The sequence below is a fragment of the Cyclospora cayetanensis genome, unplaced genomic scaffold (assembly GCF_002999335.1).
Source record: "Cyclospora cayetanensis isolate NF1_C8 unplaced genomic scaffold, CcayRef3 CcayRef3_contig_4, whole genome shotgun sequence".
In the NCBI taxonomy this organism is placed as follows: domain Eukaryota; phylum Apicomplexa; class Conoidasida; order Eucoccidiorida; family Eimeriidae; genus Cyclospora; species Cyclospora cayetanensis.
In genome coordinates, this window is record NW_020312369.1 from 137,355 (window position 1) to 163,101 (window position 25,747).

The 25,747-nt window shown below is 53.8% G+C and overlaps 4 protein-coding genes across 4 annotated transcripts; 1 reads left to right on the forward strand and 3 right to left on the reverse strand.

Moving 5' to 3' along the window:
- Window positions 1–101: 101 nt before the first annotated feature.
- Window positions 102–2,323, forward strand: LOC34623236 (developmentally-regulated G-protein 3). Its single transcript, XM_026334289.1, has 5 exons — window positions 102–399; window positions 446–571; window positions 1,026–1,214; window positions 1,425–1,690; window positions 2,045–2,323. Exons 1-5 carry the CDS (start codon window positions 102–104, stop codon window positions 2,321–2,323), a joined length of 1,158 nt encoding a protein of 385 aa, XP_026190074.1.
- Window positions 2,324–3,293: 970 nt separating this feature from the next.
- On the reverse strand, window positions 3,294–6,320 carry LOC113146561. The gene is given in 8 exon segments (XM_026334290.1): window positions 3,294–3,494; window positions 3,712–3,852; window positions 4,022–4,078; window positions 4,606–4,699; window positions 4,856–4,954; window positions 5,155–5,519; window positions 5,802–6,104; window positions 6,264–6,320. Coding segments are annotated over 8 exon segments (1,317 nt in total).
- Window positions 6,321–7,610: 1,290 nt separating this feature from the next.
- On the reverse strand, window positions 7,611–11,762 carry LOC34623235 (myosin-14). The gene is made up of 5 exons (XM_026334291.1): window positions 11,544–11,762; window positions 10,692–11,342; window positions 9,552–10,007; window positions 9,047–9,140; window positions 7,611–8,155 (listed from the first exon to the last, which is right to left on the reverse strand). Exons 1-5 carry the CDS (start codon window positions 11,760–11,762, stop codon window positions 7,611–7,613), a joined length of 1,965 nt encoding a protein of 654 aa, XP_026190076.1.
- Window positions 11,763–18,580: 6,818 nt separating this feature from the next.
- LOC34623234 (chromatin modification-related protein eaf-1) lies at window positions 18,581–22,067 on the reverse strand. Its single transcript, XM_026334292.1, has 4 exons — window positions 21,813–22,067; window positions 21,637–21,729; window positions 19,717–21,416; window positions 18,581–18,593 (listed from the first exon to the last, which is right to left on the reverse strand). The coding sequence occupies exons 1-4, from the start codon at window positions 22,065–22,067 to the stop codon at window positions 18,581–18,583; spliced, it is 2,061 nt and encodes a 686-aa protein (XP_026190077.1).
- Between the last annotated feature and the right edge of the window lie 3,680 nt (window positions 22,068–25,747).

The following is a 25,747-nucleotide window of genomic DNA, read 5'->3' on the forward strand; positions in this document are numbered from 1 at the left end:
GTTCAGCGCCTCCTAGCGAGCCTTGACCATTGGTGGGCTTATTCGTATCCGGAGGCGCCTGTCGGTAATTTGGTAGTCTAAGGCTCAGCGCCTTGGAAAAGATGTCAACAGTGCTGCAGAAGATCGCCGAGGTGGAAAATGAAATAGCGCGGACGCAAAAGAACAAGGCAACAAATTATCACCTGGGGTTGCTGAAGGCCAAGCTCGCAAAGCTTAGGGGGCAGCTTATCGAGGGCAGCTGCAAGCGGGGAGGCGGCGGAGGGGAAGGGTTCGATGTTTCAAAGACGGGAGATGCAAGAGTCGGACTCGTAGGATTTCCATCCGTTGGAAAGAGCACGCTGCTCAACAAACTTACAGGTCTGAAGGCGCTGGTACTGCCGTGTACCCCTGCTGCCTCTGGGGGGTATCGCCGCTGCGTTCGATCGAACCATGTGCTATCTTTGCTGCTCCTTTGCAGGAACTTTCAGCGAAGTTGCCGCTTATGAGTTCACTACTCTTACATGTGTTCCTGGCGTCTTCAAGTACAAGGGTGCCAAAGTGCAGCTGTTAGATCTGCCGGGGATCATCGAGGGTAAGCCGGTGTTGCTGGGATTCGTGTGTCGACGGCGTAGGGCTCATTGGGCGTATTTACAGCGAGACGAAAGGCTTGGGCAGATTTGTTGGTCGTGTGATGATGTCAAAAATCCGTAGTAACAGCGGCAACATGCGCAGGAGAGGCACTAGTTGCATGCGCGATTGCTTTTTTGAAAGACACTGCCGTATCTTTCCCGTGTTAGCAGCAAGTGCACGTGAAATCTTGTTTGCTACTTGACTGTCGACCTTGGTCTCAGATGGACAAATAGTTAGACAACTTTGGCCAGCAGGCCAGATATCTATTGCACGCTAAGATATATATATATGTATATGTATGTAGGTATATGTTTGTATTTATTCATTATGTCATTGCAGCGGGTGGATGCATGACCTTTGTGCGCATTGTCTTCCTATACGAGTGTGTGTGTGTGTGTGTGCTGGGATTTCCTTAGGGGCGAAGGATGGCAAGGGTCGTGGCCGTCAGGTTATTGCTGTCGCACGGACGTGCTCTCTCATTTTAATTGTACTTGACGTTTTGAAGCCGTTGGTCCATAAGCGGATCATTGAGAAAGAGCTCGAGGGATTTGGCATCCGGCTCAACAAGAAACCTCCAAATATATCTCTTACAAAAAAGGATAAGGGTTGGTCTCGTAGCATTTTTCTATGCATGCACTTTAATGTTACATATATATATATATATATATATATATATATATATATATAACACCATAAAGAGAGAGAGAGAGAACAGGCAGGGGCGTGCGCGTGTTCTGATTCTGCATTGTTGCGCTGTTGGTTCGTTGGCTGTGCTAACCGATTCACCTGCGAGTGCCTCCAGTTGCCTGTTTCAGGCGGAATTAGCGTCACACATACGGTGCCTTTGACTCACCTGGATGAAGAAACGGTTCGATCTATCTGCCAAGAATACCGCATCATGAATGCCCAAGTAGCTCTCCGTTGCGACGCCACAGCTGACGAATTGATCGACGTCATAGAGGGCAACCGGCTATACGTTCCCTGCGTGTATGCAATAAACAAAATAGATCAAATTACCATCGAGGAACTCGATATTCTGCAACAAGTCCCCCACTACGTCCCTATTTCGGCGCAAATGGAGGTAGGTGGTTTCTTCCAGTGGGTTTGAGGTTGAGGCATTCATGACGTGCGGGGGTGATTTCAGGTCTGTGCATGTGTGATCACGGTTTCTGCTTTTCATGGCCACTAAATCATTAACGCTAAGCGCGTTAAGGGTACAGCGATATCTGGGGGAAATGTATTCTCGGCTCTAAAATCGGGGGTCTACTCTTTCTGGGTCGAATGCGGTTATTCGTTTCGCATGCCTGGGTGTCTCTGCACCTTGCAATGAGGCGTGGCGTCGTGCACTTGTTTCGCGGGGCATCACGTGTTTGTCCGAGGTAGTGGAACTTTTTGTAAATCTTTTCCCTTCCCGTTATGGCCTTTCGACTTTCAGCTAAATTTGGATGGCCTCCTCGAGAAGATCTGGGAGTATCTCGACCTGGTTCGCGTCTACACGAAGCCGAAGGGCCAGATTCCGGATTACACGGCACCCGTTATTCTGAATTCTAGCCGATCAAAGGTGGAAGACTTCTGCATGAGAATTCATAAGTCTCTCCTTGAAGAGTTCAAGCAGGCCATCGTGTGGGGAAAGAGCGTTAAGCATAACCCACAAAAGGTCGGACGCGAACACCAACTTGTCGATGAAGACGTCGTTCAGATAATCAAAAAATGAGACAACAGCCGTAGGAGCGAACTCGTTTTAAACAGCCTCTAAGCGATGCATTTAGGTATTACAAAAAAACGGAGTCAGAAACATATGTCATACTTGCACTGCATGCAGAAAGCGCCGCCTGTAGGTGGGCTGCGGTGTAGCTCTTAAGGCTCTTAGGAGTCCTTTGGAGCAGGTGATGATGTCACTCCGACTAGGGGATTGAGGGGTGGAAGGGGGAAATGGCTTGCGAACTGTTTCGCGGAGCTGCATGTAGGAAAGCATGCAATGCCGTACATTGTTCTAAGACGTTAGGAGTTGCTTTTATTGTTGCATGCATTCATACATGAACAAGGTTGGCCGTGCACTGCCGGCCTCTCATGTGCATCCACGGTTGCTTGCTTGCGTGCGCGCATGCAAGTGCCTCCACTCGTTTTTAAAGGGAGATTCTGAAAGCTCGAGGTAGCCAACCGCCTTTCAAACGTTTCCCTTCGCCAGCGCACCCAACAACTGCATTAGACAGCGAGTAGCAAGTAGCAGCAACACTCCTTAATCGGGCGCTTATTAAACCTTATTACACTTTCTGCCACAGTTCCAACGAGCACTGATGTGACCGCGATGCCAGCTACGCCCCCCCTTCTGCTGCTGCTGCCACTCCTGTTCCGTTATAATTACCTCCTTCCTTGTGCGCGCCGCTTCATCAAGGTGTTTTTCGACCAAATCAGCAAATGCCCACACCTCGAAATCAAACGGGACCTTCAGCAGCGCCGACAGCACTTGCAACGGCATTTCGTATACCACACACTGAGAGCTATCAACGTTTAGCAGCACGCGCACCACTCCATACTGGCACCGCTTATTGCAGGGTCATGCGTATCTGAGCTAGCATATCAGCGCCAGGTAGGTGGCCAGTAACCATATAGATGGCAGACTTCAAGACACGAACATCAGGAGCTGTTACACTTGCGAAACCAAAGGGGAAGTGGGTTTTCTTCTAAGGTGCAAGAGCGGCAACACGAGGGTATTCCCTTACTTCTAAAATGCCCGCCTCCCGTATGAATCTGTACTGCTTGTGAATAAGGAGGGGGATTGGAGGATTGCTCTTCTTGAGGGCGGAGAGCAGAGAAGAAAGAAGCCATCGATCGCTAGGAGAGACTGTGGAGGGTCGGCAGCCGCATATCCTGTCCAGCGCCTCCTGAAAGCACAATCATTCTTTTCGGACAGTATTTTTCTACTTCGTTTGAAGCTCGTGCCAAGGTTTTGCGTTACTTTGGTGTTTACAAGGCGACGGGTAAAGCGACGTACAGTTGAAGCACCTACACCAAACAGCGAATTTGCAACCTTCCGCCGCTACTGTTGGTAGTAGTGCAGCTATTCTTGCTCTGACATGTTTGGTGCTGCCGGCGCTTTACCTGCCGTTGCTGCTGTGTTAGACTTGCATTAACATACACCAGTTCCGGGTGATAGCCGCTCTCGGCAACTGCGACTTTGCGTAGCAGATCTGCAGCGTCTGCGGGAGGCGTCTTGGGGTCTGGCCCGAAACGTCTATACACCTGAAACGCACACTTGCAGAACCTACGCCTGCACAGGTGGAAACAATGCCGCAGAGCTTGCAGCAGCTCAAAGAGGCTGTAAAAGGGTCACCCATTAGCAGTGCCATATGCCGGGTGCATGAATTCTGCGGTTTCCTGTTTAGGGGCCGGGCAGTCTGCATGCACGTACAATTTTCTCAGCTCTATGTAGCACTCGAGAGAGTTTGCGCCTTCTTGCCTTCTTATTCTGCAAGGACACGCCGCGCAACTTGCATGCATGTAAAAACTGCAGCACCACTGCTCAGGGTTCGGCTTTTAGAGTTGAGGGTGAGGTCATGGTTGGAAGCGTTTAGACAGGCTCATTGCATTAAGGTAGGATGCGGCAACCCTCAAGTTCTGTTTGTCCTCTGCTAATCAAAAACCCCTAGGACGTGTGGTTTTGCCGAGAGATACCTGGGTGCGAAGTGCATCCTCTGTAAGCTTCTGCTCGTAGAGGCGGAAACAGCGCCGCATGGCTCGCACTCGACTGCAATCACAGCAAGACACTCCGGAAAATCTCTCGTGGAACATGTGGGGCCTGGCTTTTACGAACGAGCGTTTGGGGGGGCCTATCCTCACGCATGGCGTTGCTGCGTTTGCGGTTTCTCCTTCCTCGTGGATGTGATGGTGTCTTAAAGCATCCGCTGTAGACGCGCCAGGCAGCCTGAAACCCTTTTAGGCTTGAGGCTAGCAAGGCATACATACGCATAGGGCTATAAGAGGTGTAGAGTTTACGGCTTACGCTATATATTTAGGGTTTTGCTGGTACAGCGCATCCTTGAAAGCAATGTCGTCAATCTGCTGCTGCCACAAATTCGCCAGCGTATCTCTGAACAGCGTAAACGCCAAAACTCTAAATCCCAGACTTACACGACAAAGGCTGCGACGAGAAGCTCACAGCTCTTCCAGGTGTACAGGGCTTCAATGCTAAGGGCACAAGGGGGATATCCTAGTTTAAGGCCAGGAAGAAGAGTTTAACGATTACTTTTCCTTCGTTTTCGGCGTCAGTAAAGGCGCTGGATTCGGGGAGACCTCTGAGAGGCCTTCTTTCCCCTCGACAGCGGCCGTCAGTCGAAGGCACAAGCTGCAAACCCCACACGACGCACGTCCATCAACTCTAAAATTCCAAGGCTCGCGAAGCGTCTGCGCAAGGGAGGATCTTTCTTTGTTATGCATAATCGCTTGATGTGCAAAGTGCGGGTGCGGGTGTCTTGTAGGGAGGCTTCGCGCAACACGGGCAAGCGCTCGCTAGCTTCGCTTTTAGTGTCTGTCTAATTGGCAGACTTTTCAACAATGGCCTCAACTTGAGACCGATGAATTTCTAGAGGTAGCGAATGGAGATGAATGTATACTGGACGAAGTCTTTGCAGCTTCGTCTCTGGGTGCTCCTTCTGCTGCTCCTCCCGCTGCTGCTGCTGAATCGCGTCTAATGCATCTAGGGGCACTGAGGCGCCTCCCTTTTGCGGCAAGAAGAAAGTAAGCGTTTTCCCTACGAAAGGCACCCGATTCGCGAGTTGCGTATCCTGCTGCTGCAGCAGTTGCTGCAGCATATCGATATAAGCGTTGAACTGCGACAGAGAGCTGCCATTGAGCTGTCGTGCCTCCTGAGGAAAGCCCTGCGTCAGATCTGTACAAACAACACGCCTCGCCTCCGGCAAACGCACAAAGGTTCAGACGCTGCTACATAGTCTTGCTGCCTCTGCCACCTGCGCTGTCTCGCCTTCTCCTGCGTCTGTTCAACTTTTGGGGTACTGTCCTACTGGGTGCCTCGTGCAGAGCTGCGGATGTGCTGCCGCTGCAGGCGGCTCACCAGGATGCACTTTCAAGAAGAAGAAGCGTAAGTGCCGCCGCAAGAGCAGATTCCGTGGCTGCTGTTGTTGCTGTTGCCGCTTCTGCTGCTGCTGCTGTCGGCCTGTGGTGCGCCTCCTTGCTTGGGTGTGAAGTTCGTGGGCGGCTGTACGTCCACACGCCGCTCGCACTGCACTGCTGCGCTGCATGCCAGAAGGCCATAGAACACGTCCATGCTGTGTCGCTGCTTGTGCGAAACGGCAGGCAGCTACCGCAAAACTCCCTTTGGTAAGGCCTACTCGGTACGGGAAGCTTCGAGGCTGCCAAGGCGGGGGGGCGGGAGGGGTGACCTCTTCAAGGCTTCCTTGTCTCAGCCAGCCAAGAGAAACTCTGAGGAGCATGCACGTGGCCTTCACTGCCCATGGGGACCCTCGCCAAGAGATCACCTGCAGGGGGACCTCTGAGGGAGCCTTGCGGATCAACATAGCGCACTCCCGAAGGGGAACGGGGGAGAGAGGGGAGGGTAGGAAGCTTTTGCAAAACTCCTCTCAGAGGCCGCAAAGGCCTCTCTGTTCAACACCGAGAACGCTGTTCGGTGTTCGCACTGAGTTCGCAGGGAACGGGCTCGCCACAAGCAAGCGCCCTATACATGGAAATCCCATGAGCCAGCCAGCCAGCCTGCCTGCCCGCCTTTGCACCACATTCTCGCCCTTATCTCTGGAGAAATCAGAATTCGACCCTTTAAAAAACAAGAAATTCGCCAGATGACGCGAACACAGAAGGGGGACACGAGACAACGCGATGGAGGGGCCCTCCTCCAGCCAGGGGCCTCCCTCCCTCTGGGAGGGGGTGTTTCAGGAGCTGTCGATGCTGCCTTGTGTACGAGAGTGCCGCAGGCATTTGCCCTAGCTACTTTCTCTCTTCGCCGTTATTACACTGACACATATTTTTGTGTCCCTTTAGGATAAAATGACGTTGGCTGTAGAGGGGTCCTTGGAATTTTTGGAAGGCGCCCTGCATGAACGCTCCGGTCGGTGATGGCGGCAGCAGCTCCACTGGCCACACCCACCCACACGCTACTGTTCTCTCTCCCTTTTTCTCCCCATGCCCGTGCAGAAAGTGTCTTGTGCACCTTCAAGCTGACTGGCTGGCTAGCTAACCCCCCAAATGCGGGGTAGGCGGGAGCTTTTGTCGCCTCAGCATCTTGGGGCACTGCGCCAGAGAGAGAGCGGCGCCCGTTAGAGGGTCTTTGTTAGTCTCCTCTCCGTATCCCTTCTGTGACTGCACTGTCTCTGCGGTTGCGTGCATGCGTTTCGCTCTGTGCCTAGTTTCGTCCGTTACGCACTGGTTAGGCTGCTGTTATTGGGCTGCCCCCTATGGGGGAGTAGCTCGATGCCAGTTGGTTGTACATCTCACCGTGTCTATCAATCATCGGGCATCCTCCTGCGCCTCTCCCCCTGCCCCCCCTCCCCCCCACTACCTCCTACAGCCTATCCGTCTCTTCTCTGGCAATTGCGAATCAGAGGAGTTCACACTGAACTAAAAAGTTGGGGTTCGCGCACATTCTGTGTTCGCTTGAAAGCTAAAACCTTACCAAAGACTCCAGCCGCTGCTAGCTTCTTCTGCAGCTGGCTGGGGCGGTGCGCCCGTCGTCGCAGGTTCTGCTGGTGCTGGTTCTGGCGTGGCTGCCGCTCCGCCTCCAAACCAGGAGAAAAAGCCACCGGACTCCTCCGCTGGGGGAGCTGCCTCAGCTGCTGCTGGTGCTGCGTAAAAAACGTCGGCAGCAAAAAACACATGGCTCATAATGAGCACACACAATAATACGCAGCACAAGTTTAGAAGCAAACAACACCTACAGCAGCAATAGCGAACATGCCTGATTCAGGGACAAAAAGGATCTAGTGAGACAAACACTGCTGACGCTAAATGGGTAGCTGGCAAAAATGCAGGATTCAGCGAACAGTGGCAACAGCAGCAACAGCAAGTGCTGCACCACGCGTAGTGGCCAACTGACTTTCGGGTGGAGGCGCTGCACCCCCGGTTGCTGTGGGTATAGCAGCCATCGCTCTTCCTGTGGCTTGTTGCTGCGGCTCTTTGGCTCGTGCTGCGCCTTGAGCAGCAGCTGCTGCTGCAGCAGCCTTTTGTTCGGCAGCCTTAGTGGCAGCCCTTGATGCCTCTAACTCTTTCTTGAGCTTGTCGATTTGCTGCTGTGCTTCTCGCAGTTGCTGCTTGATCGACGATGTTTCATTTTGCTTCTCCTCCGCCAGAGCCGCAGCCGCTGCTGCGGCTTGTGCTGCTTCGTCTCCCTTGTTGCGCTGCTCCTTCTCCTGTGCTACAGCAGCATTAAACTTCTTCACCAATTCGTTGTGCTTGGTGGCTAGATCTGCATACTTTTGTTTGGCGCTCTCGATCATTGCGCTCTTTGTTTCAATCTCCTTCTGTTGTTGTTGCTGCTGCTCGCGCAATTCCTCTACCTTCTCCCGCAACTTTGCTGATTCTTCGCGTAAAGCCGCTAAGGCCCTGTTGTGCTCGGCCTCGTTTTGCTCCTGCTCCTCTCGCCGCTGCTGCTGCTGCTGCTTCTGCTGCTGCTTCTGCTGCTCATGATCTCTTTGGCGCTCATCTGCCAGCTTTTTCGCCTTTTCAAGCTGCTGCTTAAGCTGCTGCACCTGCTCTTTGCCTTCTTCCGTTTCTCTCTGCTGCTGCTGCTGTAGTTTTTGGATTTGCTGCTTCAGCTCCTCGGCCTCCTGCTGGATATGCTGCTGCTGCTGCTGCTGCTGCCTTTGCTTCTGCTCGTACTGCTCTTGCTGCCGCTCCATCTGCTGTTGCTGCTGCTTGCAGCGCTGCTCCAGGGATTCAAGCCGCTCCTCTCTCTCCTTCAGCTGCGCATCTGCTTTCTGTTTCTGTTGCTGCTGCGCCTGTTGCTGCGCTTCAAGTTCCTGTTGCAGTCTCGCCGCCTTCTTGGCTTCGGCCTCTTTTGCCTCCGCAGTCTGCTGGATTTGCTCCTGCAGCTGCTGCTGCTCCTTGCGTGCCTTACCCTCCCTCTCCGCTGCTGATTGAGTTTCCTGTGTGAGTTTCTTTTGAAGAGACTCAAGGTCCTTTTGCCGCTGCTGCAATTCGTATCGCTGGTCCTCTATGGTGCTATCCCGTTGTTTCATGGCAGCAGCTGCAGCAGTAGCAGCACTCTCTGCCTGATTCTTTGTCTCCTGAAGCAACCTTTCTACCTCATCCTTTTGCTGCTGCAGCATGGCCTCTTTCTTTGCCGCTGTATCAAGCTGCTGTTGGAAATACTGCTGTCGATCTGTCGCCGCTGCTGCTGCGTCCGCTAAGGCCTTATTCATTTGCTGCTCCGTCTCATCCTTTTGCTGTTGTAGCTGCTGCATTTTGTTGCTGTGCATCTTTTCCAACCTCTCTTTTTCCATTAGCATCGTCGTGTGCTGATCTCCTAACTTCCGTATATCTGCTGTTAGCTGGGCGCCTGCCGCCTTCAGAGATGCTATCTCCTCTCGCGCAGCTTCCAAGTTCGTTGCTGCTTTTGCATTAGCTGCTGCCTGCCGCTGTACCTCATCCAGTTGCTGCTGGAGAGTACCCAATGCGGCTTCTTGCGCCTATAAAAAACCAGCAGCAGCAGAACGCCAACAGAAGCAGCGGGCGGCACACAAGCAAGCAACAATATATCAAACGAACTTCACTAGCCAATGCAGAACAAGCCGACACAGCACCAGCACCTACACCCCTTAAAGGAGCATCACGGGGCAGCGGCCAGTGCTTAGCCGCTTGGTCAACACTGGCACTTAAGAAAACGTTTCTAGATGGAATTCTAGCTGCCTGTCTGCCTAGATGGCTCGCCGAGACGATTACCCCCCCAAGCAGGAAAGTGTCTACACGAGTTTCACCTGCAGATCCTGCCTTGCTTCAGCAAAGTCTCTGAGCGCCTGGGAGATGCCAGCGGCTACCTCTCCGTCGTCCGTTGCAGGCCGACCCGAGAGCGCTGCAAACGCTGAGCGGACGCGAGAGAATACAAGGGTCAGCTGCTGCAGCTTGGTGTCTGCTCCCCTGAGTTGTTGCAGCTGTTGCTCTTGCTGCTCATGCTGCAACTGCAGGGATGAGTGCTTGCTTTTTTCTGCCCGCAAGTCTGCCATGGCCTTAGAAAGATCCCTCTCCATCTTCGCATGGTCCTCGTGAAATGAAGCCTCCAGTGCCTCCTTGTTTCGCCGGCTCTGTTCCGCCGCTGTCGCCGCTGCTTCCCGCAGACTCCTGACCTCCTTATGAAGCCTGTCTCTCTCTGCCACTGCATCGGACTCTCTAGCTGTTGCTGCTGCTACCTGGCGCTCGAGGTCCCTTAGACTGCTCTGCGCACGGCACCCAAAAATCCAAAGAAAAACACGGAAAAGGGAGATGAAGACTGCTGTAGCAGGGGGGGCGGGCAGCCGTAGCATCCCAGGGGCACCAGCCGCGTCACACCTTCCGAAAGCCGGACAGCGGCAGCAACAGAGTTACCGATCTGCCTAATCGAAAAGCTGGTGACGCCAAGAGAAGGATAAAGCAAACAACATGCTCAATACAGCAAGCGCATTCTCGATACACTGCACTATCCGGGCAACACCCTCCAGACAGGCGAATCCATGCGCATCACAGGCCGAATATCCGCAACAGTACGCAACACTGACGCCGCAAGGGGGAAAGGAAGCAGCAAAGGCAGCCAGCACCAGGCGGGAGATCGCACAGCTTCGCCAAACGAACAGAGGCATGGAGACGCAGGCACAGAGAAAAAGAAGCTGGAAGAAGAGCGGGCGCAAGAGAGAGAGAGACAGAGAGAGAGAGATAAAGAGAGAGAGAGAGAGAGAGAGAGAGAGAGAGAGAGAGAGAGAGAGAGCACGAGAATAAAAGAGCAATAGCACAAGCAACAGCAAGAATCGCAGTCGGCCGTCAAAATATTCGATGGCGGCAGACTTCTTCCCCCCCCCCCCCTCGCCCCACCCACTCCCTGCTACTGTGCTTCCTTTTTTTCGCTGTTGGCAGTCTGGTGCACTCACTTGTGTAGTGTGAGCCGTGGATTCGAGGGCCTTTGCCCGATCTTCCGCCTTGCTGGCTTGTTGCTGCAGCGCTGTAGTGCTCGCGCGTAGAGTATTTAGCTCGACGGAGACTTTATCGCGAATCTTCTGTGCAGTCGCGAGGTGCCTCTGCAGTTCCTCGATCTTCGCTTCTTTCGCCGCAGCCTCTGCTGCTGCCTTTTCTTGATGCTGCTGCAGCTGGGAACGCAACTTTGCGGCTTGTCTCTCCAGCTCTTCCTGCCGTTTGACGCTGTAAGTGACTTGACTTTCGTCTGCAGCCGCCGCTTGCTGGAGTGAGCGTATCTGCCTCTCCTTCGCTGCCAACTGAGCAGCTGCTCCCTTCTCGGCTGCAATGACGCGCTCCTCGGCCCGCTGCAGCTCCTCCTTGAGGACGGCTCGCGCTTCGGCAGCAGAGGCTGTTATCTCCTTCATCTCCTGCTTGACTTTGGAAAGCAGTATGTTCTTCTTTGTGGAGGCAACGGCAAGCTGCCGCTGCAAGCGTTCTGTCCTCTCTGTGAGACATTTCGCTGCGGCACTGCTGCGGGTAGCCTCTTCATGCAATCTTTCGATCTCCCTTTGTTTTTCTGCTAGGAGCCCACTCTTTCGCTCGCTTTCCGAGCGATGCCTCTCCAGCTGCAACGAGAGTTGCTGCAGATCCTGTTTTGCAGCTGCCGCGGACGCTGCTTCCCGTTTCAGGCAGCTATTCTCGTCCTTTAGCGATCGGAGCGCGAGTGACAGCTGCTGTTGCTGCTCTTCCAGCAGCTGCTGCTTTTGCCTCCGCTCCTGCCTCTGCCTTGACTCCCGCTGCTGCATCGCGGACTGCTGCGCAGCCGCCTTGTCTCGAAGGCGTTCATTCTCCCTGCTGAGCTCGGCCGTCAGCCGGCGCAAGTCGTCAAGGGCCTCCCAGTAGCTCTTTGAGCCGCTAAGAATGCTAGTTACCAAGTGCTCGTCTGGCCTCAGAGGCTTCCGCGCGGCTAGACGTTCCCTCTGCCGCTCATGATGCAGCAAGGACACCCTCGAAGCCTCCGACAGGGCCCCTCCGGGGCAGTCCATTGAGGCATTCGCGCGTTGAAACGACCTCTGCGGAGAGTATCCAGGTTGAGCGGCGACACGCTGCAGACGCGCAACAAAAGCCAGGCGTACAGCACTGGCGGCAGTGGCAAACAAGAACCTCGACGCAGCGGGCAGGGCGCCGACGCTTCCTTCGCCGATTCATGCACCGACGCCGACGCTCTGAAGGCCCTCGACTTTGAATATCCTGTGGAGAGAAAGGGAGAAAGGAAGAGGGAGGAGAGAGGGAGGAAGGGAAGGAGCGTCAGAGAGCCGCGCGCTGCCGCTGTGCATCATCCGTCCGGACCATCCATCGATGGAAGCGCTCGGCAAGGACGTGTACAGGTTCGCTAGAGTGAAGCTCCTGGCCGAAACCATGACAAAGAGACTCTCTTGAATGCTTTAGGGAGCCAAATGATCGACCTGGAGAGAGGGTTTACGATATATGGTTCATGGTTTAGGGGGCACGAAGCCCGCACGTCACACAGCCAACTGTGAGACTCGGCAGCTAACCGATCATGCGACAACGCAGGCAAGATCCTCCCTTTCCTTCTGGTGTCCTGCTATGTCCCCGAGCTAGAAATCATCAATTAAAGGGGACAGGGGAACGAAGACCACGAAAGGCCAAGCACAAATGCACAGACAGACACGCTCAGCACTCCCGCTGTAGCGCAGTATCACCCCCAGCACAACGAATGCCGCAAAGCGCCACCCCACGTTGCACACAGCCACTGGAACGCGAGTAATACGTCACATGAGTCAGAAATAGCTTCTTTTCTCACGTGCACTCTAAGTTTCACTCGTAGAGAAGCAGCTTCAGAATAGTCCTTGGGGCCCTTAACAGTCAGTCCTCTTGAAGCCTCGTCGACACCGACTCACAGGGAAATAGGCGGAGGGGCATGGACCAGAGGGGATACTGCCTGACAAGTCACCGTCTTATCGACACCCCCAATAGTGGCAGCAGTACCACCATTGCACCTGCCTCACCATTATTGCACTTGCAGCGACAAGAGAAGCCCCAGTACCTGCAGCAGCTGCAGGTACTGCACCGCTGTATGCGAGCAGCTTACAGCTGCTGGCATACTGGGGTGCCGTAGCAACTCTAGGGGTGGTCTGTACGTGCGTGTCTTTACTTGTGCCCAAAGGGGTTGGCTGGCTAGCAACAACTCTATGGTTCGCCTCTCGGCGGCATCCTTCGGGCAATGTTTTCATGGACAAAGGAGCCCTCCCTTTTGCGCTTCTTCTCATCCCTCTTCTGCAAGTACGTCTCTTCCAGAAACCTCCCTGCCCATGCAATCGACCGTTTCTGCACAGTGCAGTCCGTCCCTAAACAGTTTTTTTTAATTTCCAGCTCTATCACCCTTTTGGAAAGATTCAATCAAATGTGGTACAGCAGCGCAGCAGCCATTTCACTGGCCCCCAATCCTCCCCCTGAACAAGCTACTGCTCCCAAATGGGCAACTGCTTTGAATGCTGCTGCATTTTATTTCTTGCCTGGCATTGCTGTTCTCCCTTTCTGCTTCTCTCTTAAGCCGTCTCTGCCTTACTTTGACCAACAACGTCAAGGTTCATTCCAGGCTGCAAGAGAGTTGAGCTAGAGGGATGCACTTTCCAACGACGCACAGACGGTTAGTGCGATGGTTCAGTAACAAGGCTTACAGCACGTTACGGAAGAAAATGGGCATATTTACCGAGTATATCTGCGACGTAGGTGCTATCCTGTCGCTTGACCTTAGGCGGCCCAGCAAGAAAGTCCATAGTCGAATCAGTCAATTCTTTCATGATCAGAAAGCTCTACAAAACGCCGGGTTTAGGAGAAATGCGCCCCTTAAGCTGCTGGCAGTCTAGGTATGACAATGCATAATTCTCTACGGCAAAGCTCACTTCAGGCCAGCGGAAGAAATGAGGAATCTTGTCCACTGCAGTGTGAATCCCACTCTGACCCGAAAAATATTTCACGCGCATTGTGTGAAACGGCACTGCGGATTGAAGTTTGGCTGTACAAGCGACGTAGTCCCCGTTTCGCTGTGAACCACACCAGGCCTTCCTTGAGATGAGAGCGTGTTACCACCTTGCCATTCTGGATATTGACATTGGTACCGGCTGCATGGGTGCCAAAAGCATCACACCCGCCCATTCTCGACGGAATCGCAAAACAATCACCGACGAGAGCGGTTGCGTTGCACAACAATATATCGTTAGGAAGCCACGAGAGCGCATCAGCGACCATGTTGGTGGTAGCCTAGTATGAACTGTAACGCAGCGCTGCAAGAGGCGTTCGAGCCAATGATCGACTCTACGACTATCTAAGCCCTGCAAACACTGCGACAGCACATTGAAGACTGATAGTAGGTCTGGATAGTAAAAGAAAGCCTTGATAAATAAAGCCACAATTTCTTCATGCCCCACTACACCGCCCATAATTATTCCCACTTTGGACACCGCTTCTCGGTTTAGGTGAAGCGATGAAAACATAAGCAAGATTTCGGTGTTTTGAAGCACCCCTAGCCTATTCAAAGGGAATAACACTCATAGGCATGCTATAAGTATTGGCCGATAGAAAGAAATGCTGATCATAATCGGGCAACGCAAGTAGAGAAGGAGAAATAAGGCAGCCAATGGGCGTCGGTGCTGTGGTAACAGCCTCCTCTCTCCATTCCACAAAGTGCGCTGTATGACGCCCGTCAGTCAAAGGAGCACCAATCCGAGCAGACTCAAGAATGATATTTCGGTGATAAGACGCAAGGCTGTTGGACTTTCCAACATCTTCGCGAGTGTGTAAAGGTAAAGGCCAGGCCGTGATTGCTTAAGCTTCTTGGTAGCTGAGTTCCGATAGCCGAAGTTCGGAATCCCAGAGCCACGATTGCTGTCAATGAAATACAAAAGCTTGTATGTCTTAGAATACCACTCCTTTTTCCGCAAGAGCCGACGCGCACGCCATAGATAGTGTGGGTGGATTTACGCGTTTCGTTTAAATCACTAGTCGGTGTATGCGTAGATAGGCATTCAGACCTTCTTGGTATGCTCAGGAAAACCCAGTTTAACTTGCCACTGGAGTGTAGCTGAGGTAGTAACCAGTCTAAACGGCCTACAATTATTCTAGACTTTGCGACTGCGAGTGTGGAATGCCGTGCTGTGCTTGTCATGAGGATGATTGATGCTTCTTACGAAGGCCTTTGTGAAGTCAGATGCCAAGAAGACTCATTTTCAAAGTGGTTTGTCAAGCCATCCCCCAGTTCAAAGCACTGGAAAAGGCTACTGTACAGTGATTTTAACTAAAGATCTTGTGTGCTTGTTCGCATTCACCATCGGGCTATGCCCAAGAGTGCTGGTCCTTTTGTGCACTTTACCTTTTTCAACAAATCACTTGCCTGCCGCTCCGTGTCCTCTTCATAATAAGGGGCTTGCAATACCGCGGAGCATGAGTTGGGGCTGACCTGGGGAGTAATTCAATGCGCTGCACTGGACGACCAGCAGGTGGCCAGGCTGCTGGTAGCTCGTTACTATGGAGCAATTGCACATCGCCGGACTCCGCGAAATTTGCCGATTTGTTCTATTCCTTTAAAAAGATTTCAAGCAAATTACTCATAACCAAGACCAGATACATCCTCAGAACCGCGTTCTATTACTGCTCCGGTTGGCTGTTTGCATAAAGACTCTGCAGCATCCACTGGAGGCACGAAATCTACCTTGTTCACCCTAAATGAGATGAGTGGTGTTGACGGGACCAGCAGCCGCTTATTCCTATCGCCTTCTCACACACTGACCTTGAGGGTATACAGCTCTCGCCTCATGCTCCTTTCGTTGGATCATCATGGCAGACCTAGGATTACGGCGTAGTGCACGAGTCCAACATAGAAGTCAAAGGCACTGTTGTTTATATCAACTCAGAACGACAGTGGCATTTAAATGCCGCGAAAGTGCCAATGTCTCTATTGTGCTACTCCTCAGCAGACCTGACTCCTAGGGACTGTGGACCGGGAGTGTACAAGCAGACTGCACTTCTCCGTCGCCCAGCTACAAAATAGCTACACTCCCCATCCAGTCTCGAGTAAAGGTAGCAATCTTCTTCACTAATGTGAGCCTATGCCTGCGCAACTTTGTCTCAAGACATGTCCTCAATTGTGATTCTACCCCATTTAACCCCCTTCGCTACCCCGCGACCGGTTTGGGGGATTTCCCATTTCTTCGATGCACCTTCGTTGCTTGCCAAGTTTCCTTGCGCTGATTAGTCCAGCCGCCTAGTATTACACGCTGTTGAAGGCGCTCGCAGCTACAAATACATGGTAATTTTTTGGTCAGCGTTTATCGAGCCTAAAGTCAGGTGCCTGTATGGACACCTTCGAAGAAGTGTTACACTTGGTGGAACCACTTAAATCAATGCAGCTGCTTCTTGCTCGGTTCACATTGTAGGCTGGGGCCGGGGTACATTGCCCCGATATTCATGAATCCTAGATCCTGAGTTGGCTTTAAATTCCATCAAAACGTGCAGAAGATGAGCTTACTTACCCTTGAAACCTCAAGCAGTTCATTATCCGTGGAAGACACATCGGACGCTGTTTTAATTGCCAACTCGCTGCCCATCCCGCGACCAACTGACGTGACACTTTCTGTAGAGTTGAGATAAACACTAATTAAACAGCTCTTGGTCAATGTTGTGGTTCTTGGGAAGCAAGCATAGTTTGCGGGATATGGGATGCACTGCTAAATTTCCCCTATCCAGCTCTGCCCATTCTCCCACAGCAGGTGTTGAGCTGGTCCCGGAAAATCCTAAATAGTCATGGATGTATAGGAAAGCTTGGAGTAGGAGAATCCCCGCAGACAAGGGACTCTCTCTACATTATCCCATCAGTTGCTTCTCCCTCCAACAAACACGCCGCAAGGAAGACTCTGTTTCCCTCATGTCTAGTGTTCAGCACGTAGTACACCTTTAGCGGGGTAATGGAATATCCGAGCACTTGCCCATCCCTTCGGCCGCCATATTTTCTAAGCACCATAGCCTCATCCATGCGTCCATGAACATTTTATCGGCTGACAAATCATTGCTTTTCACTGGCTGTGGAAGTACTGCGTTTATATCGGCTTGCATACTGGCATCTGCCGCCGCGATCGATAGGAGTTGTGTCACCCTCTACTTCCACCACCAGAGGGGCGTTTTCAAGTCAGCTATAGCCAAAGAAAATCGGATTATCTAATCACCAAACAACGACAGACACCAGAGCCTTGTAGTGAACCCCAACATGCCACTGCGTCCACAGCCGTTGAACGAGCAGGGAAAATCTAAAACGAACCGTGTGGAGCTACAACCGTGAACATCTAAGGTCTCAGTAGGGAGACACCGAACTCCAGGCGCAACAAGAACCTAAAAGAGACTTATTTCTGAGTGTTTCCCAAGTAACTCCTGCCTTCCCCTGCCCGGGGCTTGCAAAAATTCCCCACATTAGGGGAAAGGAACAGCCATGGTTCGCGTAGCTGCACCCTCTATGCACTCTGAGCATTTACAGTCGGTTGCACATGGCCTCTAGCGCAGATAAGCAAAGCACTGTGTCTCACTCCATCGAGCTACGGGCATTCTTCAAGATATTAAGACAAATGAATAGACCTACCAAGTGGTCAGTTCTTGAGTAATTTTTCGTTAAAGGCATCTCGCTGTAGGACGTGCTTAGGGGTAACTTAGACTGCTAAAAGCAGGAAAGGGCCAAATGCATATTACTCTAATCGCTCATATATCAATACGTGCACAAGTAGGTAAGAGTATGCAGAAGAGATGAACATATCAAACTGCTCTGTTAGCGTCTTTGACTTGCTTGCAAGTTTTGCGCCTTGCAAAATACGTATGGGTTCGGGTGTTTGCACATACACCTAATGAATCCTTGATAAATGGTCATTCTTCCTACTGGGGCTGATAGGATATGAAAATGCAAGACGCAGCAGAATGCGCCTTCCCACCACTTTGGGAGACAAAACAAATAAACTCCGCTGCATGCACGTATGCAGGGGTGCGTCTAATGCAAGCATGCAAATACGTGCGTTCGAGCCAATGCGTGCATGCAAATGCGTTGTGAATACATGCAGACAACATATGTGCATTAATACAGGCATCATGCGAGTAAATAGGCAGGTAGGCAGGTGGGTAGGTAGGTAGGTCAGGCAGGGAGGGCTCGTCAACGCATGCGGACCAGGGCATGCATGCAAGAATGGAAAGAGCGCGTAGTATGCACATGCAAACGAAACCGCGCAAGCCAGCGCACATGGAGAGGACGCACAACACGGACTCACAGGAAGTGCGTGTATAATCATTCACCAAACGAGCGTGTGTCATCAGGCTCTGCATGCAACAAGAATACTACCTTTTTAGCGGCTGCGCTGTGGTGGCAGCTCAAGACAACTCCCTCGAGAAAAGCAGCAAGAGTGCCGCAACTGCTGCTGCATCGGGAAATACCGACGTATTCGCAAATGGGGGTAAAGAGGATGCGGGCCTCGAAGGGCCCCTTGCTGTGTGGAAGGCCTCAAAGGGCCCCCGTCCTTGTTCCCCCAGATCCAGCCGCCATCCGTGCTGCCAGAGGAACGGCGCGGCATACTCAAAGTGCATGCATGCATGCATGGCAAAGCGAGGGTAGAAATAAGGAGACAAACAGGGAAGCGCAACAATCTTATTATTGGACAAAGGGCAGGGAGTCCCTCATGTGTGAAAAAGTGTTAGGGAGCCCAACGCTACAAGAAACACTCAATACGAGGATGTGAAGCCTCTCTGACCCGCCCGTCCCTGCCACGGGAGGCGGAGCAGGGAAAGGGAGGGCCCCTATGCAGCAGAGCACGCCTCACAGACGAGAACTGCAACAACAAGGCATATATATATGTATATACGCCGTCAGCATAAACATAAATGTATGTATACGTGCATGCATGCATGTATGCACGCATGCATGCAACAACGGCCTGCACACTTGGATTGCATGCATACATGCCTGCCTGCCTTAATGCATGCACGCTTGCCTGCCTTGATGCATGCAGTCACCACGTGTGTTGCCTCCTCATGCAGCAAATAATAATGCGCATGCAACGCGTGCAGCGGCATGAACTGAGGGCACCCAAAAAAAGACGCGCTGCATACAGATGCATCATGCATTGACCAGCCGCATGCGCCGCTACCACCAGTGTACTTCCACGCACATTACAAGCCTACTTCGTCTCTTTGCCGCTCTGAGTGGAGACGGAGGTTGCAGGAAAAGGGCAGACAGTAGAAGACTCCGACGTGAACTCCGTGGGTAGGCCCCCCAGTTGCTTCAGGTCGATGCTGCTGCTGCTGTTGCTGCTGCTGCTGGTGCTGCTGCTGTTGCTGCTGCTGCTGGTGCTGCTGCTGCCGCCAGACGTTTGAACAACGACCATGCGCGCGAGAGCGGAGTCGCCGCTGCCTCGTCCTAAGAGGGGTTGCTGCTTCTGTGGCTCGTGCTGCTGGTGCTGCTGCTGCTCGGCTGCATTGCGAGCCGTGGCTGCGAGAGCCGCAGCAATGTCGAGAGGCCCTAACTGCCCTCCCAATGCGGGAGTGGTGCCTCTACATTCAGCAGCAGGCAGCAGTATGGAGGGCTTCAAAGCGGCTGCTGCTGCTGCTGCTGCCGCCGCCGCTGCTGCAGCATGGCTGTCCATTGTGCTGTCGTCGCTGCTGGTGCTGCTGCGAAGCGGCCGGTTCGGCGAGCAGGGTTCTCTCAGCGCTGCATCCAGCCCAACCGACACTCCCGCTGTAGGCACTGGAGGGCGAGTTTGCTGCTGCTGCTGCACGTGCTGCTGCACGTGCTGCTGTTGCTGCTGCTGCAGCAGCGCACAGAGCAGCAGATGCTGCACGGCCTCTCGCGCGTCGAGGGGAGTCGGTGACGCGCCTTCCAAGCCCCAGCGAATGTTGCTGCTGGCGCTGCCAGCGTTGCTGCCCTGCTGCTGCTCCTGCTGCAGCTGCCGCTGCAGCACAGCCCACGACTTAGCAGCCGACTCCGTGGGAGTTTCTAGTGTCGGCGCGGCGCCTCTTTGACCAACGGCAGTGGCGTTGGGCGCTCCTCCTCCCGCAGCTTCACCCCCCGCAGCACTCTGAGCGGCCATCAGCAGCTGCTGCCAAGCCTCAACTCCCGCCCCGTTCAGCGCGCCGCTCGCACCGCTGACGGCGACGTTCCTCGAGAGCTGCAGGGAGCCAGTCTTCCCCAGCTCGCCGCCGCCTCCGCTCCTCGAGAAGACCGCCTCGCCACAGACACCGAAGCCAGGAGGAGGGCAGGGCAGAGCGCCTAAGGCTCCTCCCCCTCCCCCCCACGTCGCCCTCCTAGAGGCCTCTATCGCAGCGCTGCCTCCCCTGCCCCCTCCCGCCGCTCCCGCCAAGACTGCAGGCGCAGCACTGGGAAAGGAGCCTGCATGCGGTCTTGGTCGCAGCTCCGCTTCTCCGTGGGCGAAGCGGCAGGCGGCTCCCGAAGGGCACGCCTTGGGGCCCCCCGCTGCATGCAGAGGACACACCGCCGTCTTGAAGAATTCGGGAGTCGAGCGGAGCTCCTCCACGGAGTGCGCGAACTTGCACGCGTCTCCCTTGCTGCAAGAAAGGGGTCCTTGCTGCTGCTGCTCGCTCCCGGTGGCGCGATCGCTCGCCGTCCTCGTCATGTAGGGGCACAGTCGCGTGCGAATGAGGTTCGGCCTCTCTCGCAGTTCCCTTGCGTCGTGCGCGAAGACGCAGAGAGGCCCCTTGCTGCAGCAGCCTTGCAAGTGGAACCTGCACATCTTCGTCTTCTGCATGCGCTGCTGCAGAGACGGGAGAGAGAGCGAGGGGCGCGGTCTGCTGCCGCCGATGTTGCTGCAGCTGCTGCTGCCGGCGAGGGTGTTGAGGCTGCTGCTGCCGCTCGTGTCTGCCGCGTGGCTCTGGCTACGGCCTGACAGCACGGCTGCATGCTGCGGGGGGGAGCCGACGAATTGACGCACAGAGGCGGCATCTGCTGCTGCTGCTGTATGAGCAGCGACGTGCGGTGAAACAGGAGCTCCGACCGGCGTGGGATGCCTGCCAAGCCTCAGATCCACTATTACGGGCAGCACCTCCGCCTCCCCTGAGCCCTCCCCGCTGCTGGCGACGGAACTGCTGCTGGCATTCTTGACTGCATACTGAGAGTAGGCAGCAGCCGAAGGCAAGGAAGCAGCAACTCCTGTCAACGTGCTGCTGGTGCTGTTACGGGCACCTGTGCTAATACAGCTGCTGGTTGCAGCTGTAGTTCCACTGCTCATGGTGCTGCTGCTGCGTCGTGCGAAGGCTTCTTTGCCTCTGCTGTCTTCAGCTGGCTGCTGCTCGCGCTGATCTGACTCCTGTGGCTGCTGGTGAAGCTGGTTTTGAGAGGTCTTCGTAGCTCGCAGCAGCTGCTGCACGTGCTCCTGTTGCTCTAGACGGCATACATGCTGCTGCTGCTGCTGCTGCTGCTGCAGCGTTTGGATCTGAGCACCGCAAATCCACCTCTCCACTTCAGGGACGTCTACTAGCCGCATAAGCTCTTCCTCCGCTTCATTCAGCTGCTGCCGTGCGGGGAGGATCTGCGACTCTGCTTGCAACTGCGGCCTGTGTCTCTGCTGCCGCTGCCTGTGTCTCTGCTGCCGCTGCCTGTGTCTCTGCTGCAGCTGCTTCGACTGCATTCTGGAGGTTGCCTGCAAGGCTTCAACGGAGGGAGGGCCTGCACCTGTCAAGCGCACACCCTGCAGCATCAGCTGCAGCTGCAGCTGGGAAAGCAACATTTTGTAGTCGGAGCCTTCAAAAGTTTCATCGCCTGGCGCTGCTTGCGGAAGGCGCAGCTGCTGCAACTGCTGCAGCTGTTGCAGCTGTTGCAGCTGTTGGAGCTGCTCCTGCCCCTGTAGGTGGAGCTGCTGCTGAAGCCGCAGCTGCTGCTGCTGCAAATGCAGCTGCTGCAGCAGGTCGACTGGCTGCTGCTGCTGTTGCTGCTGCTGTTGCTGCTGCTGCTGCCTACCAGGCTGCCCATGGTACTCCGCCGCATGCCAGAGGGAGGCCTCTTGCTTGAATGGGTAGGTCGGTGCATGTGCTGTGGCTTGCTGAGGGGCCTCTGCAGCCGCAGCACATGCAGCAGTACCCTGCAGTGATGAAGGTCGTTCACCGATGTGTGGAGCAAGCGGTGTTGCAGGCAAGGATACAGGCTGTCCGTGGGCAGTGGCTGCTGGGATGGAGGTGTGTGACAGGTGCTGCTGCCGCTCTATCTCCTTCTTCACTTCCGCCTCAGTTGCTGGAGCCACTTCTGGAGGCGGGCAGCTGCGACCGCGCATGTCTGCTGCTGCAGCAACCTTCATGTTGCTGTACTAGACGCTGCAGATGCACAATGCCTTGCACGAGGAGATGCAGCTGGAAACTGCAGCCGCACCAGCTGGTACGGTTCGTAGGGAGGCCCTCAAAGCACTGGCAGCAGCAGTAAATCCGCTGTTGCAGCTGCAGCAAGCCGCTTTCTCAATAGGCAGAGCCTTCCAATGGAAAAGGTGTGGATATATTCAGGTGGCACCGCAAAACGAGGGGCAAGGGCCCGACGAGGTCACTCGGCATGACAGCAGCAGAGCAGTAAGCAGAAAGCAGTGCTGCTGGTGCCCCTGCTCTTGCTGTTGCTGCTGCTGCAGCAACACTATTAATAAAGAAAACTACCAAAAAACAGGTGTAAATAAATAATGAGGCAATACAAGACGGCAAGGTGCAGCAACAGGGAGTAACGGGGTGCCACAAGAAATCCCTAACAGGGTGCTGCTGTTGCTGCTGCCGTTGATGCTGCTGCTGCTGCTGCCGTTGACGCTGCTGCTGTAGGGAGGACAAAGGCAAGCATCTGAGCCAAACAAGCTGCAGCAAAGAAGCATATACAAAACACTGCAGCCAAAAAGTATCGAATGCTGTGCTAGGAAGAGAACAGCACAGCAGCCGCTGCAGATGGCGTGGCTGCTCCTACTGTGGGCCAAACAGCAGCAGTATTACTGGCAGATCGATACAGCGGACGGCCGTGCGAGGGTGCGCACAATCCCCCTTCGTTCTGTCTCACAACTAGAGCCGAATTCCTGCTTCTATCTGAAGATACATCTTATGTAAGTTATTGACGGTGCTAGACACGCTCAGCTGCGGTTGCTGCATTTGCTGGTAAGCGTGCTGATGCTGCTCTGTGGGCCGTCTGCATTTTGTACCGCCAGTAACAGCAGCAGGGGACCCCTAGGTCATCCCCTTTATGGCTGCTTTCGATTATGCTTGCCTCTAGATGGAGAACTTGTTTGTATCCATCCTCATTTACAGAAAGCGGACGCCTGCACACCTTGCAATACGCGCGCATCATGCGCAAACTTCCAACCGGCGCGGTTCGCTGTCCCGCCAGGAGCCGTAGTTACAGTGCACGATTTGCGTTAGGAGTTGCCAGGGCGCTGACGACGGCATCAATTGCCTTTGTGGCATGATTAAGGTCGCACTTTTCAAAGTACCAGTGGGAGGGGGATTCTGTGGAGGGCAGATGGAGAAGCATCTGCTCTCGTCGCACTGGGTTCCTGGGCACACACTGATTCAATGAAGCAGCAGAGTAGAGGGCCGACAGGTCTGCCGCCTCCTTCCCAGGCCTCTGCGTGCATAGATAGGGCTGTCCTTCTGCAATTAATGAGTGATGGACTAGGCCATTGGTATAGAAAGCAATGTAAAACTTCCGTGCGCAACGTCGTCTGTCAGGGCATAGAGAGAGAGGCATTGGTGGTCCCGGTGTACGGGGTGCGCCTAAGAACGCACTCCGCCAAGGGACTGCGGTTGCAGAGCGAAAGCCCACAATCAAGCCACGCGGCTAGCCACTTGCATTTTCAGGCACTGCAGCTGCATTCAGGCCATAATTCTTAACTCAAGAGCCTCACAAGAGGCACAGGCGGCAACACCGAGCTTTGAAAAACGAGTTCATACTGACTGTCGTTGTGGCCACCAGCCGGTCTCTCCTGGGTCCGCAAACCTCTTTTCTGTTAGTGGCATTAACCCTTCTCTCTCTTTCTCCTGAATGTTTAACGTCACCTTCCTTCGTTATGTTCAGTTGCCTGTGTGGCGGCTTGCTCGCATTGCTGGCAGTAGCGAGATTAAAGCAGCATTTCGTCCTTCCCTACTACAACAGTTAGGTTGAACTCGGAATATCCAAAGAACGGGCGAATAGGAGGTGACTGTTCGTACATCTTACCTGTTGCCAAGTAGTGTCAGCTTGATACAACACGACGCAATGCCATGTGCGTATGCGCTAGAAACAGATGGAATGAGCCGGGAATACTTCGAGTGTCTGGAGGGTGCAGCACGACCCATGCACCCTAGCTTTCTCCTGGGATCCTGACTGGCTGGGGTAGCGGGCTGAAGCAGTTCTGTTCGGCGATTACTTGAGTAACTTCTTCCTAGTTTGTATCGCGCCTCGAGTCAAGTGCCTCCTACGGAGACCGTAAGTCGAGTGATACACTGACTGCCTGTGCCTTCTCTAGCACCTCCAGTTCCTCAAGCCGTGTGCGCATAGTGCCTCTTTTGCGTGTTGGCAGGATCACCCCTGCTGGCGCATGCTCTGCGCCTGCTCCACGCCTCTGCTACGCTTTCCAAGTTCTGCTCCCCTTTCATCTTTGGAAGCAGTCGACTGCTTCCAAAGTGCCCGTGGAAGCCTTGGTCTTGAGGGGAGCAGCAATCCCGCTCTCCAAGGGCCATGCGCTTGGTGTATCAGCGCCAAGGCCCCGCTGTCACGAGGCTATGACAGGAGTTGCTGAGGCGACTAGTGGGAGAGAGACGTGTGTGCTTTTCCTGCACCTGACACTGCGCAAATACAGACTCCGTGCTGAACGCGGTGGTGATGTCTTCCTGTGGCCTTGCTTGCTTCGCTTCGGCTCTCAATTCACCACTGCCTATGAATCCATGTTTAAGCAACTTTTAAAACTAGCTCTGTGCGCTCCTTCCTGGGGGCTCTCTAAAGGCCAGAAACGCGATAGCAATGACTTCAACTACGGCCGCGCGAGCGGTAGCTACATCAAGCAGAGACCCCTGTATACGTTTCAGGCCCTCTTTGGAACGGCAAGAGAAAGCACGGGTGGCATACAGGGTAGTGGCTGGGTGACGGTGACTAGGACATCTTAATGCGAAACGAGCCATGGCAACACTACGCTATGGGATACAGTGGGCTACACTCTTCTGCTGGAAGCCCTCTCCTATTTGCTCCATCTCGCCCCTTCCGCCTTGTATGACGCTTAGCCCATCTCCTCCAGTGACGGGTGCGCTGTGCAAGCTCCCCTCTTGTCTACGCGGGTGCACCAACTGAAAATAGAGCTTCACTGTTATAAGGACGCGCGGTGAGAAGGGGAGGGAGGGAGAAGCCGAGAACTACAGGATGCAGAAAGAGTGCCAGCAGTTGTCAGTAACGCTCGCTGGCAGTGGACACACACACACACACACACACACACACACACACACACACACACACACTAACACACAGATACACTCACACAAACACACATATGGGCATGAAGATATCCAGCGGAAGAGACAATAGAGATCTCTTTATGGCACCTGAATCGACACGATAAGCACGTATATCTGTGTATCTATGTCTTTTGAGATGCAACCTGCGCATCAATACAAGCACCAACGAAAGCAAGCCTGAGAGACCGACACGGATAGACACAGCGCATACGGAGGTCGACAGAAACCACAAATCATAGTGTGTGGATACGAGTATGTACTTCACAATAAGTAGATGGATACACACGACGCAGAGAAGATGGAGTATATACAAGAAACAACCGCCCTGCAATGCTCATCCTTCTTAAAGCACTACAGGAGAAATATCGACTCAAAAAACTGTGCTCACGATTCATTTCGTACCACTTTTCACGGCCGCATTCTTAGCCATGCGCGAGTGCTGTTGGGGCAACCGCTACAGCCTGCACGCAAATTGTAACCCGCCTCCATAAACCGTGCAGACTAGACTGCAAAGCACAGTGGCAGAACAGCT